Source organism: Pelodiscus sinensis, chromosome 3 (assembly GCF_049634645.1).
Source record: "Pelodiscus sinensis isolate JC-2024 chromosome 3, ASM4963464v1, whole genome shotgun sequence".
NCBI lineage: Eukaryota > Metazoa > Chordata > Testudines > Trionychidae > Pelodiscus > Pelodiscus sinensis.
The window spans coordinates 113,715,091-113,731,978 of NC_134713.1; the positions used below are offsets into that span (position 1 = coordinate 113,715,091).

General features: G+C 42.0%; 1 protein-coding gene across 2 annotated transcripts in view; it reads left to right on the forward strand.

Annotated features, from left to right (window-relative positions):
* IGF2R (insulin like growth factor 2 receptor) overlaps positions 1 to 16,888 on the forward strand; it is a 96,829-nt gene that overhangs the window by 42,793 nt on the left and 37,148 nt on the right. For both annotated transcript variants that reach the window (XM_075924562.1, XM_075924563.1), the window contains exons 13-22: positions 582 to 728; positions 4,181 to 4,315; positions 4,800 to 4,950; positions 5,749 to 5,926; positions 7,169 to 7,284; positions 8,244 to 8,406; positions 11,602 to 11,781; positions 12,949 to 13,050; positions 14,965 to 15,066; positions 15,618 to 15,792. In XM_075924562.1, coding sequence (XP_075780677.1) covers positions 582 to 728; positions 4,181 to 4,315; positions 4,800 to 4,950; positions 5,749 to 5,926; positions 7,169 to 7,284; positions 8,244 to 8,406; positions 11,602 to 11,781; positions 12,949 to 13,050; positions 14,965 to 15,066; positions 15,618 to 15,792 — 1,449 coding nt within the window. The remainder of the gene's footprint in view (positions 1 to 581; positions 729 to 4,180; positions 4,316 to 4,799; positions 4,951 to 5,748; positions 5,927 to 7,168; positions 7,285 to 8,243; positions 8,407 to 11,601; positions 11,782 to 12,948; positions 13,051 to 14,964; positions 15,067 to 15,617; positions 15,793 to 16,888) is intronic.

Below are 16,888 nucleotides of genomic sequence, written 5' to 3' on the forward strand. Positions count from 1 at the left end.
AGCAGCTTGCTTTGTCGACAGAACTCAATGTGTCTGGACGCTCTTTGTCGACAGAAGTTTTGTCGACAGTATCTGTCGACAAAACTTCCGTCGACAAAACGCGGTAATCTAGACGTACCCCAAGTGTGTATGGAATATTACTTGTGAAAATAGATGACGCTTCATTGAGATTGGTGTGGTTTTTTTTTTTTTTTTTTTGTTTGTTTGTTTGTAATAACCTGAGCGGCACGAAGAATGGGGGGGTGTGGGGATGTGGGACGAGAATAGGGATAAAGTGGTGCCTTGAGCCCCCAAAAAGAGCCCAGGAAAAAACAACATAAGCATAATTTCATTTCTTGTTAGAACAATTGGTCTTGATTGATATTGTTGTACATTTCACTTTGTGATATACTTTAAGATGTAAAACAGCAAAATTGCCATAAAGTAATTATGCAAACAGAAATTCCTCAGTGTTGTTTCTACCCCTTATCCCTACTCCCAGTGTACCATTTCAATATGGATTCAGCTGTTTTGTAGCTCAGGGAAATCTCAAAACAGCTATTGCTTTAAAGTAAACTCTTTTCTCTTCTTTCTGCCCCCAGATAAAAATAACCAGCCTAAAAATCTAGGAAGGTCTATGTCTCCTCTCAAAATAGTTGGAGATCGGATTCAGCTTACTTACTCAGATGGCGACAGCTGTGGGCAGAACAAGAAAATCAAAACCGTCATAACCCTTGTGTGCAAGCCAGGTGAGAATGTTCACATTCGCTTGTTTCCTAAGCTTTTGATAATGAAAGGTAAAAGTGGAAACTATTTAGTCTTTCTGGAGTTGTTCTACTGGAAAAGTTAGGGTTTTTTTTACATCTATAGGTACAAAATATATGAAGTAGAATGATGATCTAGTGGTCAGGGGACTAGCAATACCTGGGATCAAGTCCCTGCTCCTCCACAGATTTCCTGTCACCTTAGGCAAGTTACTTAGCCTTTCTGCTTACCTGTTCCTTATCTGTAAAATTGGGATAAGAGCACTTTTGCGTTCCACTTAAGTGAGTTAAGGATACACTGAAGAGTGTGAGGTGCTCAGATTTGTAATGCTGGGGCCTGACAACTTTAATAGTAGTAGAGGGTTTCAAAAACCATTAAAAATCCTTTGGCAAAAGCTTTTCTAAAATGCATCCGTGACTTTTGCTAGCAACAAAACGAGAGATTGGGGCTAGGGAAGTGAGAGCACTGGGGGGATACTGGTTGCCAGGGAATAATAGGTGACTCTGAAACTGGGGTGAGAGCTCCGCAAATTGTGGTCAGAGGGAAGGGGCGGTGGAGGGAGCCTAGACAGCAGGCAAGTGGTATCTGTGCAGTTTGGCTATAGAGCTCCTACTCCCTCAGAGGTATGCAAGTGGCTCTTGCGGTGGGGAAGCAGTGCTGGGCTGCCCCTAACAGCTGGCTTTTGAGGGCAGGGCATTTTCTCCAAAGTGGGGTGGGGTGGGCTGGGCTGTGCAGCCTTCATGCTCTCCACTCTGGGTTTTCTGTATCTGGAGAGAGATCCTGGTGTGAGGTTGTCAGGGCTGTTCCCCACTCTGGCTTGCTGAATGCAGAAGGTGGGGGCCCACAAGAGAACTTCAAAACCTTGCTTCTACAGGCACTACTAGTTCACCTAAACGTCCCCCCAGAATACTAATACACAGATCTTGAGGAATTTGCTGTCACCATCAAGTGCTTGTGATCTCTAATAAAACAGGGGTGAACACTTGAAACCACCCCCAGTTTTGTCCCAAAATACCTTGACCAATAAAAGGCGGGGGGGGGAGACTGAACTGCAGTCTCTGGTAGCTGACCCCTCAGTCAGAGGCAGGCAAATACAGACAGACCCTCCAGGACACACATCAAATAATCACCTTAAAAAGTGATTTTTTTTTTTAAACTACAAAATGAAGATAAACTTGATAACGCATACTTGGTTGCTAGATGTTACAGTGCAACTGAGGAAAACAAATTAAAAAAATGGGGAAAAACCTCTGGCACAATGCTTAGATGGTAGTAAATGGGGAGGGCAGCATAGAATCACACAGAGCAGTTCAAACCAAACCACAAAATAAAGAAAAATTACCCTGAATGTGACTGGACTCACGTTTCCCTGGTACTCGCGTCTAATTCTCTCTTTGTTCAGTCCGCTCCCATGCCCTGAATTCTGGGGGGGCGGGTGTGTGGGCGGGAGTTGGGCGAGAGCATGGTAGTCCTGCCTGGGTTTAAATCATTCTGTGTGTCTCAACTCCTGGTTTAACTCTCCCACACAAAGCAGGCCAGGGAACCTATATCCAATTCAAATTTCAGCCCTCTGTCTCCATTGGTTCTCCCGGCTCTCTGGCCAACACTCAGGTACCAAGCAAGGTTAACCCCTTAGTCACCAGGTGCTGGTCAGCACTCCCCTTGTTCATTACAGAGGGGCTCAAGCTGGTTGGAAGGTGCCTAATGTGAGTCATAGGAGAATCATAGAATACTAGGACTGGAAGGGACCTCATGAGGTCATCGAGTCCAGACCCCTACCCTCACAGCAGGACCAAGGTCTGTCTAGACCATCCCTGATCGACATTTATCTAACCTACTCTTAAATATCTCCAGAGATGGAGATTCCACAACCTCCCTGGGCAATTTATTCCAGTGTTTGAATACCCTGACAGTTAGGAACCTTTTTCCTACTGTCCAACCTAAACCTCCCTTGCTGCAGTTTAAGCCCATTACTGCTTGTTCTATCCTCAGAGGCCAAGATGAACAAGTTTTCTCCCTCCTCCTTACAACACCCTTTTAGATACCTGAAAACTGCTATCATGTTCCCCCTCAGTCTTCTCTTTTCTAAACTAAACAAACCCAGTTCTTTCAGCCTTCCTTCATAGGTCATGTTCTCTAGACCTTTAATCATTCTTGTTGCTCTTCTCTGGACCCTCTCCAATTTCTCCACATCTTTCTTGAAATGCGGTGCCCAGAACTGGACACAATACTCCAACTGAGGCCTAACTAGCGCAGAGTAGAGCGGAAGAATGACTTCTTGTGTCTTGCTCACAACACACCTGTTAATGCATCCCAGAATCGTGTTTGCTTTTTTTGCAACAGCATCACACTGCTGACTCAAATTCAGCTTGTGGTCCACTATAACCCCTAGATCCCATTCTGCTGTACTCCTTTCTAGACGGTCGCTTCCCATTCTGTATGTGTGAAACTGATTGTTCCTTCCTAAGTGGAGCACTTTGCATTTGTCTTTATTAAACTTCATCCTGTTTACCTCAGACCATTTCTCCAATTTGTCCAGATCATTTTGAATTATGACCCTATCCTCCAGATTAGTCATAACCCCTCCCAGCTTGGTATCATCTGCAAACTTAATAAGCATACTTTCTATGCCAATATCTAAATCGTCGATGAAGGTATTGAACAGAGCCAGTCCCAAAACAGACCCCTGCGAAACCCCACTTGTTATGCCTTTCCAGCAGGATTGTAAACCATTAATAACTACTCTGAGTACGGTTATCCAGCCAGTTATGCACCCACCTTATAGTAGCCCCATCTAAGTTGTATTTGCATAGTTTATTGATAAGAATATCATGTTAAACCATTTCAAACGCCATACTAAAGTCTAGGTATACCACATCCACCGCTTCTCCCTTATCCACAAGACTTGTTATCCTATCAAAAAAAGCTATCAGACTGGTTTGACATGACAGGAGAGACGGTGGCTGAGTGGAAGTTGGGGGGGGGGGGGCAGTCCTGGCTTCAGATGTGCCAAAGTCCAGGTAGAGAGGTTGCAGAGTGAATGTCCCAGCCCCTGCAATGGTGGCCACCTTTATACCCAGCTTTGACCCTTGTTACTTTTTCTTGTAACAGAACTGCATCACGTTCATGTATCCTAGATTTAGTAAAGGAGAAATAGGATTGTTACTGTAGACATGATGTGGAGGAGAATTTTTAATCCAGTTTTTTTTTTTTTTTAGAGGTGTTGCAAGTCATGAGGGCATATGGTAAATAAAAAGGGTACTTTTTTGACCAGCACCTGCGTTCAGTGGGAGAAGAGAACTGATAGCTCAGCCTTCTGAAAGCTTTGTCTTGTTTCAGGCCATTTGCTACTAGGCTTAGCAGAAGCGACTTGAAAATCAGTGACAATCCATGTGACAGCTCAGCTCCATACCATTCTTTTTTTTTTAAATACTAGGTGATCTAGAAAGTGCTCCTGTGTTTAACTTGAAGAGTGATGACTGTTTGTATGTGTTTGAGTGGTATACAGCTGCTGCCTGTGTCCTTTCTAAAACTGAAGGAGACAACTGCAGTGTCTCTGATGCTCAAGCAGGTATGTATCCAACATCTACTGAGGCTGGATTCAAGCTTTTTGTTAGTGGAGAAATCTCAGCTATGTGGAATTTCTTATTTGACAATCCTAGACTTGTGTATGTACTCTTTCTTGCATTTGAAGCTTGATCTATGAGAGTAGGCATGTGGAAATAGCTGCTAGGTTAATGCACGTGCAAATATTCCATTTGCAGTCACACATGCAATTTAGCCAGGCATATGATGTGGAAATTAATTCTGAAAGGTAGAAAGACATGACAGTTGTGCATAAGAATTAACATGAGCTCTTAATAGAGTATTCCGCTTAGATTAAAAATACCATCTGCTTTAGTCAAATGTTACCTGTATTTATGGATTTGGTTTAGAAAATATAGTATAGTTGTCTTGACTATTGTCCAGGAGTTTTCAGGACAGTCAAAGGGAGAAAACAGAAAACATACCTGCACATACTGAACAAGTGGTTTTGTTTGTTTGCTTCTCAATAGGGTTTTCTTTTGACTTGTCACCATTAATCAAGAAAAGTGGCAGCTATGTTGTTAACACAACGGATTACGATTTCTACATAAATATTTGTGGTGGTGTGCCAGATGAACATTGTAAGTCAAAATCAGTGGCAGCCTGTCAAGTAGCAAAAGGGCAAGTATCTTTCGTCTCATGTAATCTCTGTTTGGTCAGTAGTTGTACATAGTGCATTAGGTGCCCTTCTCTAACTGTGGTCATGAAGTAACTAGCTTGCTGAAGTTTAATTATGAAGTCCTGTAATTCTTTAAGACGTACTGCTTAGAACACCTTTACCAGTATATGAAAATGTCTCCCTTCATACCTCCCACCTGATTGGGGGAGGTGGGCGGCCCTTGCAAACCTAAGTTTCATTTAAAGAGCAGTTTGGCTCTGAAAAGTGATAGTTATTGAATAATAAGGAACTTATTTTACAATTTTTCAATGGACCAAATTCCGTCCTCACTGAAAATGGCTAAGTTGGATAAGTATGACTGAGCCAGAATTTGGCTTGCAGAGTGGTTGAGGTTGTGTGTGTGGTTGCGTTTGTGAGCCCCTTTATGCTGCTAAATCGCAGGCTCAGTTTGCAAGACTAAAAGTTGGATAACATTGTCATCTTTACCTGTAAACGGAGAGGAGTTGTTCTGGAAGCCATTAAGATACAATAAACCTAGAACCCCCTCCCCCACTGCTGCATACTTTGTCATTTTCAAAGTAGAGCTCCACTTCAACTGATGAGGGTGTTACTCAGTATGCTAATAGTTGTGTGTGTCAGATCTAGCATTTTGAAAACTTGGTTTTCCCTCTAAGGGTACTGTTTGGGTGCGCACACCCTAGCTTTTTAGGTGGTGTCTTATGAGTTCAGTTAGCATTTGATTTAAATTAATTATTTTCAACTTGTATGTTTTTTTTGTTCTTTTGTTTTTTGCCTTTTAGCACTGACAATACCTGGAGTCTAGGAGAACCCAGTTCCAAACTTTCTTACTATGATGGAATGATTCAGTTGACCTACAAAAATGGTTCAACCTACAACAATGAGAAGAAAACGCAGCGATCTACCCTTATAACTTTCTTATGTGACCGTGAAGCTGGAATTGGTCTGCCTGAATACCAGGTAAGAACTTTCAAATGAGCAAGAGGGAGGTGAATAGAAACCCCTACATTTCTAGAATTTCTAATGACCCTCTTCATTGTCTGTGAAACCTGTGTAAAACAAAGGACTCTCAAGTTCCCAGTAGCTGAGGGAATTTTGATAAGGCATTTTGAATTACTGTTGCAGAGCATCTGCCTCTGGTTACAGTCATAACCTTGAGAGCGGCAAAGTTTTTTTTTTTTTTTTTTTTTGTCTGGCGTGCTGAGCAACAGCAGGATTTTGCCCTGATTTGGCCACTTTCCAGCTTGAATAACTATGTTCTGCTCATGTGCCAAACTACTGTGGTTATTGGAGCCATGCCCATACCTTTTATATTCTTCTGTAGCATCACTTGGATAAAAATATAGTCGCCTATCATGGTGCGGAGGAGGCTGCATCCCAATGTCTGAAGCTGCATGCAGGAGTGACTTATTAAAGAGCTGGGGAATCTTGTGGCATGAAAGATGCTCAATGAATTGAAGAGAGTGGTTTTGGTGATAACTGGGGTATATACACACTGGAGTGGATGACAGAAGCTCTGGATCCTGTGTTTTGGTATCCTGAGAGAGGATAGGTTGGATACTTGCCATGTAAAAGGCAACTGACCCATTTTACCCAAGTTGAGGCATAACCGTTCATAGGACAGGTTGGACTCCTAAATCCAGGACTGTCTGGTCCAGCAGCATCTGTGGTTTGGCAGGATCCTGGATGTTGCTGGACCATAGAGCCCTGCCCAGCACCCCGGTGTGCGAGCTGGTTGGGAGTCCAGCAGCAGGGAGCCACACCATCGGGACCAGTTAGCTTCTGTCCCTGGGGAGCGCCTGCTGGGCGCAGCAGCAGGGCACCTATAGAGCCCCGCACCAAATCGGGGTTTCCTGGCTACGGCAGCAGCAGGATAGCCATGGAGCCCCATCCCTGGGACGCTCCAATTCGGCACAGCGGGACTACAGCAGCTGGGGAGCTCTGTCCCCAGACACCCTCAGCCAGCTGGCAGCAGTGGAGCCGGAGCCAAGCCCAAGCCTGTAACGGCAGAGCTGGAGCAGAGCCACCTGGAGAGAAGGGCAGTGTCTTAGGAGGCCGGTGGCAGGGAACCTCCCCATATCCAGCAAGTTCCCTTGTTAGGAATGGGTCCGGTTCCAAGGGTGCCAGACCAGAGAGGTCCAGCCTTTATCCAACCTGTTCTGTTGTGAGCTATTCTGTCTTCCTATGATTCTGGTAACATAGGTAGAAGACAAGTACACGTACAACTTTAAATGGTATACTAAATATGCCTGCCCAGAGATGCCATTGGAATGTGTTGCGACTGATCCAAACACCATGGAACAGTATGATTTATCAAGGTAGGATAAATAGACTTGTAATTGAAGAATATAACCTGCATATAAAAACTAATGTCCTATCTAGCAAAGTTTCACTGTAAATTAATTTCTCCGCTGAATAGAAACTCATCATTCTTGACCATCTTGAATTGTAAAGGGTTAATAAGAAAGACTATACCCATTTTTAGAAGGCACATTGTGCCTGTCATAGGTGCAAATTAATTAGTGTCCTGCATTTATTGTGTGTGTGTTGCCCTGCTTTGATCGCAAAAAATCTGCAATCATAACTTTGTCTCTTTATGTGCAAACAAGCACAGAAAGTGCAGTTATAGGTTTTGTTGCCAAACATTTAGTCCCTAGTTTACTTTATACTGTTGCAATGATAATACAGTAAAACTCCAATATGCTGGCACCCAATTGTTCGGCACTCCCGATACTCTGGCATCAAAATGTCAAGTGCTTCTGTCGAGCTGATTAAAAAGCCAGCCACTCAGCGCATGTGCCGGCTGTACCCAGACCGAGCATAAGGTTGGGGAGGGGGGAGTGGGATTGTATTACAGTATGGAGAAGAGTGTTTTGCTTCGGAGAGGAGTGTTTTGCTTCAGCAAAGAGGAAAGGAGAGTGGAAGGGGAGGAGGATCAGGTTACAGCACGGAGTGGAAGCGAAGAGGAAAGGGAAGGGGAAAGGGAGGGAGACTGTGTCCTGGCCAGCTGTCAAGCCATGCACCTGTACCAGGACCTCCCGATACTGCAGCATATCTGATAATTCGGCACCACCTAGGACCCAAAGGTGCCGGATAATTGGAAGTCTACTGTAGCAAGTAAAGGAGATACTGTATTTGCTGCTTCTGAAAAAGTTGTTAAATAACTTTTTGAAGAATGAATTTTGCTTGCTTCTTCCTACTTCTCTAGCTTTCTCCATTTATATGATAGATGTGTGTTGTAATTTAAGAATATAAATATTCCACTTTGGCAATACAGCTTATCGAAATCTGAAGACCGGGGTGAAAACTGGTATGCCATGGACAACTCCGAACCAAATGCGCGCAAGAAATATTACATCAATGTCTGCCGTCCTCTGGCTCCTGTTCCAGGATGCGATCGATCTGCTTCAGTCTGTCAGATGAAGTATGAAAAAGATCATGTGAGTGTCACTTTTACCTCAGCCACAAAAGTTAATACATCAAATGTTACGTGTGGGTCAAAGATCCATTTTAAATGCCGAAATTGCTCTGTAGGAAGGTAAAAATAATGTCTGTGGGGACTATAAGCACTGTTGTAATCATTAGCAAAATAGCAGGTCTTCCAGTAGGACTGTGGTTTGTAGTTTAATAACCCTAATAGTTAAGGGTCAAACTATCCCTCAGAAGGCCATTCATCTAGAGTAATACCAAATGTACTCTTAGGAGCAAAATGTTTCTCTCCTTTAAACTACATTGTTACTTGAGGGCTGGCTTACTGTAACCACCAGTCTCCCATTTTTGTCACCTCTCTGTTACTCACCTTTCCCTGTGTACCTTCTTGATTTTGCAGCCAGCACATACAATTTATCTTGTGAGGATGGATAATGCATAATGTTCTGCCTTAAAATAAGTCAGGAAACTCTGGCCATTTCTTCAGAATCTCAAAATCCTCCTTCCCCCATCTAAATCCCACAAGCTTTTAAAAAATAAAATCCAATGAGTGTTGGTCCGCTCTTGGTAAACTCTTACTTATTTAACAAGACAAAAGGTTGGGGAGCTGGGTGCTGGGGTGGAGGTAGTGCAGCCGGTGTTATCGATCAGTGTCCTGAGCAGCGTATGCACCTGCAATTCGCTGCAGGAGCCAGCAGCTGAACATTCTAGTAAGAGCGAGGGGGAGGTCCCCATCCAAGAATTTCAGTCACCCTCCTGCTTTATGTTAAACCAATCTAAAAATGACAGTTTATTGCTTTCAGATGCAGACATCTTCCTGTTAATGTTAGCCTCAGGCCTTGTACCCACTCCAATGCAAGTTCTCTTCCAGATCCTGTGCAAACTGAAAGGAAGCCTCAAAAATCCTATAGCATTCTATTCACTCATCCACAACCTCTTTGTCTAGATCTTTATTTTATACATTAGAATGGACTGTGGTAGAGAAGGGCTTTAAAGTGTAAAAGCAAACTTTAGCCGTCAGCTGTTTCTTGTCCATCTGAGTTCTGGTACCGTTTTTCTCCTCTGGGTAGAAATACCCTTAGTCCAGGGATAGGCAATAATTTCTGATTGGGGAGGAGGGAGCACTCCAAGGTTTTGGTAAGTGGTCAAGGGCTGCACTTTTCTATGGAGGTGATGCGGGGTCTGGGATGGCATTTGGGTGCAGAAGGGAGCTTGGGGTAAGGGATAAAAAGGGTACAGGAGAAAGTATGGGGTGTGAGAAGGAGTCTGGGTGAAGGAGGGAGTTGCTGCACATGAAGATTCTCCCTACCTCCAGCACAGAGTCAGATGGAGCTGCCAACTGCTCTGAGCCCTGGGGCTGCTCCCTGCCTGTGAGTTCAGTGGGGTGGGCTGCTGGCCAGATTGAAAGGCTTGACAAGTCAGATGCAGCCCCCCGGGCCATATCTTGCCCACACCTGTCTTAGGCTCTGTCTAGACTGCAGAAAAGGTATCCCAGAAAAGCAGTGCCGCATCCAAGCAGCGCATCTGCTTTTTTTGGAAAAATTTTCAAAAACGTGGATGCACTCTTTCTCCATCCCTATCAACCTCGTTTTACAAGGAAGAAGGATGTGTCAAAAGAGGACTTTTTTTTCCGAAATGGGGTGCTGCGTAGATGCACCAAATTTCGGAAAAGCCTCTTTCGACAGTAAAGAGGAGAAAGATACACAATTTGCATACTGCAAATTGCGTTTCTTTTTCTGACTTAATTCTTCAGTGTAGACCTAGCCTTAGTCTCCTTGTGCCTGAGTTCCCCACTTCTATAAATGGGAAGAACTTCCTAAGTCACAGAGGTATATTGGATAAAATCCATGAATGATTGTGAGGTACTCAAATTTGATAGTGAGGGCAATACAAGTATTTTGTGTAGCTATACATCTGAAAAATGTTTCAAAGTGTTTCTTTGCAAGACTCTATCCAAGTCTGCCCCCTTGCAAACAAAAAACCACTGACATCTGTTGCCATGCACAACTTGCAATCTGTATGCAGTTGATACTGGGAGGATTCTGCACCATAAACTTAAATTCTGCCAAATTTATTTTGTCAAAATAATGCGATATAATCATACCAGTTTCAATTGTTTTGGTAATTTATTTTAAACTACAAATATTCAGCATTTCCTAAACACATGTAGGGCTGCTACATTTCAACTTATAGCCTGCATCACACACAATAAAAAGTCCTACACCTTTCAACAATCTGCAGTTTCTAGAGAGAGACTCATGTCTTTCACTTGTTGGCTTGTCTCCCCCTTTTCCCTCCGAGAAGGAACATGCTGCCTGGGCTGCTGGGGAAGAAGTGCTTGTCCCTGGCAGATTTTAGTTTTTTCTGTGCAGGGGGTACAGAATAATGGATGTTATATTAATTGGGGTGCTGAATTCTGTCAGGAGGAATGGCAGCATGAATTGGTTTTGCATCAGGATTGAGATACAGTAGGGAAACATAATAGTCCACTGTCATCAGTCTTTCACTTTCCTGGACATTGCAATTGCAGAGGGTGGTGGTTGTTGGCCTGGATGAACATATTGCAAACTCGGAAATCTACTTGGGCTCTGTCCTATGGGAACCTAATAGGGCACTTCTGGGGAAATACCCTATTGTTCATGACTGCTTGATCTCTCATGAGCAGGACAAACTGCAGAAGCATTAGATGTCAGATGAAAGCTTTTTCAGGCTCTCCAAAACAGTGATGTCCCAACCGAGTCTTGTACCATATTCTTAAAAGCTTGTTCAGTCAATTTATTTGGATCAGTCAAGTTCTCGCATCACAAGTGGGACAAGTACCACAATTTGGGATCCCGTACTCAAAATCCTTTTGTTGAGCTGTAGTTAGCTGACAGGGATCGTAAAGGTTTAAGGGAGCCTTTTAGACACCTTTCTGTAAAGCACGATTTATAGATGGAATTGATCTATCTTTGGGGGGACTGTTAAATGTCAAGATCATTTTGAGGGGGCGGGGGAAAGATAGATTTCTTAATTTCTCCATTGCTGTTTCATAGTTGACTGCATATTTGAAAAAAGGATATTACAGAATGTCATCTTAGCTTGGTAAAAAACTCTGGGTAGAGCAGAGAAAGGGAACCTTGATTTTATTATTTTACTTTTTGAGAAGCGAAGACTGTTTCACTGGCAATCTTTTTTTTTTTTTTTTTTTTTTTTCTTCATTCTAGGATTCCTTTTCAGAAACCACTTCCATTAGTAACCTGGGGGTTGCTAGCAAAGGCCTAGTAATCGAAAGACGTGGTCGAGTCCTCCTAACCTACACAAATGGTTCCATGTGCATCAATTCTGATGGGAAGAGAACCTCCTATACAACTATAATCCATTTTACCTGCTCCAAGGGCACTTTTGTAAGGATGGAAATGCTTTTAGTAGTCTCCTAATTATATTAATCTTCTAAGGCTCTGTCTGGGGTGCTGAAGCAGTGTTCTACTGGGGACATGTTGAAGACTGAATAGTGGGCGCTTTTTTTTTTTTTGTTTCAATCACTGTGATGCTTCAGCAGTCGTATCTAGAGTTGACTTAGAGTCTTTTAAATACCTAGCTAACGAACAAGACTATAGCAATTGAGAAGTCAATGGTGTGATCTGGAGGCAATATTTTAGACTAGCTCTCCTATGACACTGATATGCATGAGGACTTACAGATGTAACTCCACTAGTTTTAAGTTACACGTGCATTGGAGAACTTACAGTATGCAACCATAGAGAGTTTAGATCCAAAATGAGGAAACCTGTGTACTGTATTTCATAAGGCAACCAGGTTTAACAGTTTCACTGTGTCTATGCTTTGTCATGACTATACAACAGTTTCCCATTTGGTCATATGGAAATTACAATTCATTAACTGACTTAAATCTGAATTCCCTTGTTTATGTGGAGTTAAGGCAGAAGGCCCAGAATAATTCTTCTAAGTTTGTTCTTGCTGTACCCTAAACTTTTGAAATATTGCATGACTCTGTATTATAGTATCATGCTCAGTATTTTCATATAAGGGATATAAGGACATATTTGTGTGAATTTTAACACACACAAGCAAAATGTTGCAGAGTAATATTGGACTTACAACATTCTTTCACAGTAAGCTTCTGAACATTTTTCATTTGAAATAGTTAAACCCAATGCTCTAGCATTTGATGGCCCTACTTAATTGCTTGCAAAGTTTTGCCAAGTCCTGAAATCTCTAATTTTTAATTGGAATGGATAAGTTTATAACTAAGATTTTTTTTGTTAATGCAGGTGTTTAATGCAGCTAGCTATTCAGTGTACACTGTTTGATCAGTGTAGCCATCTTGCATACTGAAAGTTTTATTTTTTCCATAGTGAAGAGTTTTTCACAAAGTTCATGTTCAGTAACCTTTTTTAAGCCAGATTCTCAATCAAGGGAGAATTTGCCCCCAAACTCTTATTTAAAATAGCAAATTTCTAAAGAATTGGGAGTTTTGACATAAGCTGAAACACAGCTGCACTTGAAATTAGTCTCTCTGATTTTGTTCTCTTTGCAATTTGAATTTTCAGAGTAGCAGCCCTAGGTTTATTGATAATCGAGAATGTGTTGTCACCTTTCTGTGGGAAACGGAAGCTGCTTGCCCAGTCACAACAACAAAAGATGAAACTCAGGTGAGAGTGGAGAGAGCTATTTAGTAGCCATTAAAAATGTTCTTTGTGCTCTGTGCTGCTGGTTGTCCCTTTTTCTCACATTGATAAAAGCAGTTTTGCAGAAAAAGTAGTTTTTTAAAGTTAATGTAGAGCTACTGAAAGGGACTGGACTTGGAATACTCAAGAGCATAGTAGTGCGCAGCATATTTCATTAGGATGTGCACCTAAAGAATTTTTTTTAAGGCAAACATTTATTTAATACTCAGTCATAAAGGACATCCTTTAGTTTGTTTGAATAAAAATAAACAAACTTAATTTAAAAAAAAAAAGTTTAGTTAACAACTACATTTTACTTAAATACAAACATAACTATGGGACATTGTACTACTTAGTTTGTTTTTTACATGTGAAATTCAGTGCTTATTGCATAATACAGCAATCCATACTTTAAAACTAAGAGCGTATCATGCAATCAAATTAAAACGCAAAGCCACTTTTTTTTTTTTTTTTTGAGACCATATAGGGTTACCAGGTAGTCTTTATATTAAATAAACACACACACACACACTTCATGGGGGGGATAGGACTGGCTGGGAGGAGGGGGGGGGAGGGCGGAAAGCTGAGCTGGGGGGGAGGGTTGGGGGCAATCTGGAGAAGTGGGGGCGAGGAGTGTATCAGCTGGTGGGGAGCAGGACTGACCTGGACACTGCAGATCCCAGGGCGCTCCCGCCCCCCACACGGTCCAGGCAAAGCACAAGTCAGTCCGGCTGTGGCTCCACCATGTGCTTGACCAGCGTGCAGGAGCACAGACCGGGCTGCCCCTCCTCCTCACATGCAGCCAGGGCTCCCAGCGCCGATCGCGCCCCACCTCCCAGCCACTCTCCCTGCCAGGTCTCCCTGCGCCCAGTCAGAAAACCAGAAAATACCGGACCTTGCACATGTCCGGTATTTTCTGGATTTTTTTTTACCTGACAGAGCCCAAAAAAAAGGACTGTCCAGTAGAAAACTGGACACCTGGCAACCCTAAGATATTAGGGTGTTCCTGGGCAAACCTGGCACACCCCGTATGCACACCAGTGCTGAAGAGTGAAGCCTTCCATTAAGAGATCAGAGCAGGCAGATCAGGAGAAGCACTAAGGCAATTTTCCCAAGTGGCCCTACTAATAGACTAGAATGTTGACATAGAAGAACTACTCCTGGAGAGAAGGGTAACTTACTTTTTGTGAACATTGAATTGTTTTCACTCCTACTGACGTCAACAAACTTTCAAGTGTATTATAGCTGTCTAAGGATTTATGTTCAATTTATCAAAACTGCACCAGGAGTTGTAAGTATCTATTGGTAGATCAGACTCATTCCACACTGGCGATTCGGTAACCCTCAGATTTTTCATGTGCATCCTGCATTGGATCTAAACTAGTGACAGTGTTGCAAAATCTGTCTTTTTTTATAGTTTCATTGATGCATTCTTTCCTCATCCAGTTCTCCTTAAGATTTTTCAGACTTGCTGTATAAAGCATTATATTCATTTGTACCAGTAATGCATGATTTCTAGCTTCACAAAGAGTAAATGGGCAGCTGTCCTTGCATTGCGCTAAAGAATAGAAATTGGTGTTACTGTTACTACTGTTGGTCTAAATTAAATTTATTAGCTCCATCCTGATGATTAAATGTATTTGTAAAGCTGAAGTTATTTTACACTCGTATACAACGTCTCATCTTTTTAGGTAGGGAGAGTCAGAGTCATCCACCACGTGTGAGGAGTAATCACATTTGTTTGTACCAATTATATACATATGGAAATAACTGTTGTATATCCACAAATTTACAAATGTTACATAGATATAGTTTAGTAATTCCAAGTTTATATTCAGATCTCTTAAAATAATTAACCTTTTTTCTTTCCATCCCCCTTTTTCCTTAATGTTTTTTCAGTCCTGCTCTGTGAGAGATCCAAGCAGTGGCTTTTTGTTCAACATGCAACCATTAGCTTCAGAAAAAGCTTATTCAGCCAGTGGAATTGGGAGACAATTTAAGGTAATTTTTTTTTTTTTTTTTTTTTTTTTTAAACGTACAAACCGCAACAAGCCAAAGGTCTGTTCATGCCTTCTGGTCTTAGTTGATAGAGGAAAGTTTGACTGCTGATCCTGTCTTTGTGCTGGTATCCTTATAAGTTGGTTATGCAATGCCCTACTTTGGGAGAGGAGTGGATGGCAGTTAAATAGTTTCTTTAGTAGTGGGGGAGAGAAATATGGGGAAATACCCAAAATGACAATTGGTGCATCTCGAAAGAAACTTTAAATCCATTTTTTTTTGATGCGGACAATTACAAAATAGGTGTCGTCTTTGCTGTGTTTTACTATATTTTATTTTGGATGATAGTGGGGGCCCATAAACTGAGGAACTACCTTTTGTTTTGATGTTAGTATACATGAAAAAGGAAGTAAGCAAGAATCAGGGGGAGTGTATAGACAGCCCTCTTGTGGGCTAGAAGCAGTGGAGGCTGTTTTCTGATAGTACTTTCATGTGAGTGATTCTCAAAGTTAAATTCTTCAGGGAAATGAATATTCATTCGCATTCCTTTTTAGCTAAATATTTGTGGACCTGTGCCAGAATGTGGCACTATTGATGGAAAACCAGCTGGTGGATGTGAGTTAGAGAATGTTACATCAGTGAGGATTGTGGGTTTGGATAAAACCCTCTCTCTGTCCTCGGAAGGATTTCTTACTCTTACCTACAGAGGCAATTTTCAGGTACAATCAGGTGAGTTTAAAATTGTATGCTTCAGTTTCAATGAATTAGTGTTTGCTATGGTTCTGTGGTGGTGGTTTCTTTTCCACACCATGGTCTTTGACCGCTTTGAACAATTTATCTGAGTTAAGATTCTCAATTTTTCAGAGAAACAAGTGTCAAAATTTAACTCAATTGTTCATATTTTTTTCTGTGCTTTTTAATAAAAACCTAAAACATCCCCTCATCCACTCCCCTGGCTTTCTACACACTGGAAAAGTGGGAAGGATTGGGAAAACCAAAATGAACTTGTTTCAGATTGAAACTAAAAACCAAGTTACTACTTTGGGGGCAAAACTGTCTGAATTACCTGCAATTTTTTATTTTCTTGGTGGGAGGGGAAGCTTTTCAGACATTTTGAGCAATAAATTTTAATTGGCTGTAGGTCACATACTGTGTTGAATGACTGCTGCTACTTCTTATCAAGACTAACTTTCTGAAGGTGAAACATGCCCTAGAAAACGTTAACTTGTATATCTGAGTCTACTACATTCCTGGGTTCCAGGATGGGGGAGGAGTTCAGTGGGAAAAGAATACGACCTTTGGAGAAAGGAATGCCAGGCAAAGAGGGTCTTAAGCATTATGCTTCATTTTAAATGACACTCCATAGATTGGTGACATCTTAACCAAACATGTTACTGTTGATGAGCGTCAGATAAAATGTACAACCTGCAATTATGAAAAGTAATTGGAAGGTTGATAGAACACTAGAACTAGAAGGCACCTCGAGAGATCATCAAGTCCTGTCCCCTGCCCTCACAACAGGACCAAGCACCATCTAGATCACCCCTGAGAGATGTCTATCCAAACTGCTCTTAAATATCTCCAGAGATGGAGATTCTACAAATTCCCCAGGCAATGTATTCCAGTATTTAAGGTTCCCAGTGTCCAACTTAAACCTCCCCTGCTGCAATTTGAGCCCATTGTTTCTTGTCCTATCATCAGAGGCCAAGGAGAACAATTTTTCCCCCCTCCTCTTTGTAATACCCTTCTGAATACTTGAAAACCATTATCATGTCCTCTGTCTTCTCCTTTCCAAACTAAACAAACCCAATTCTTTCTTCCCTCA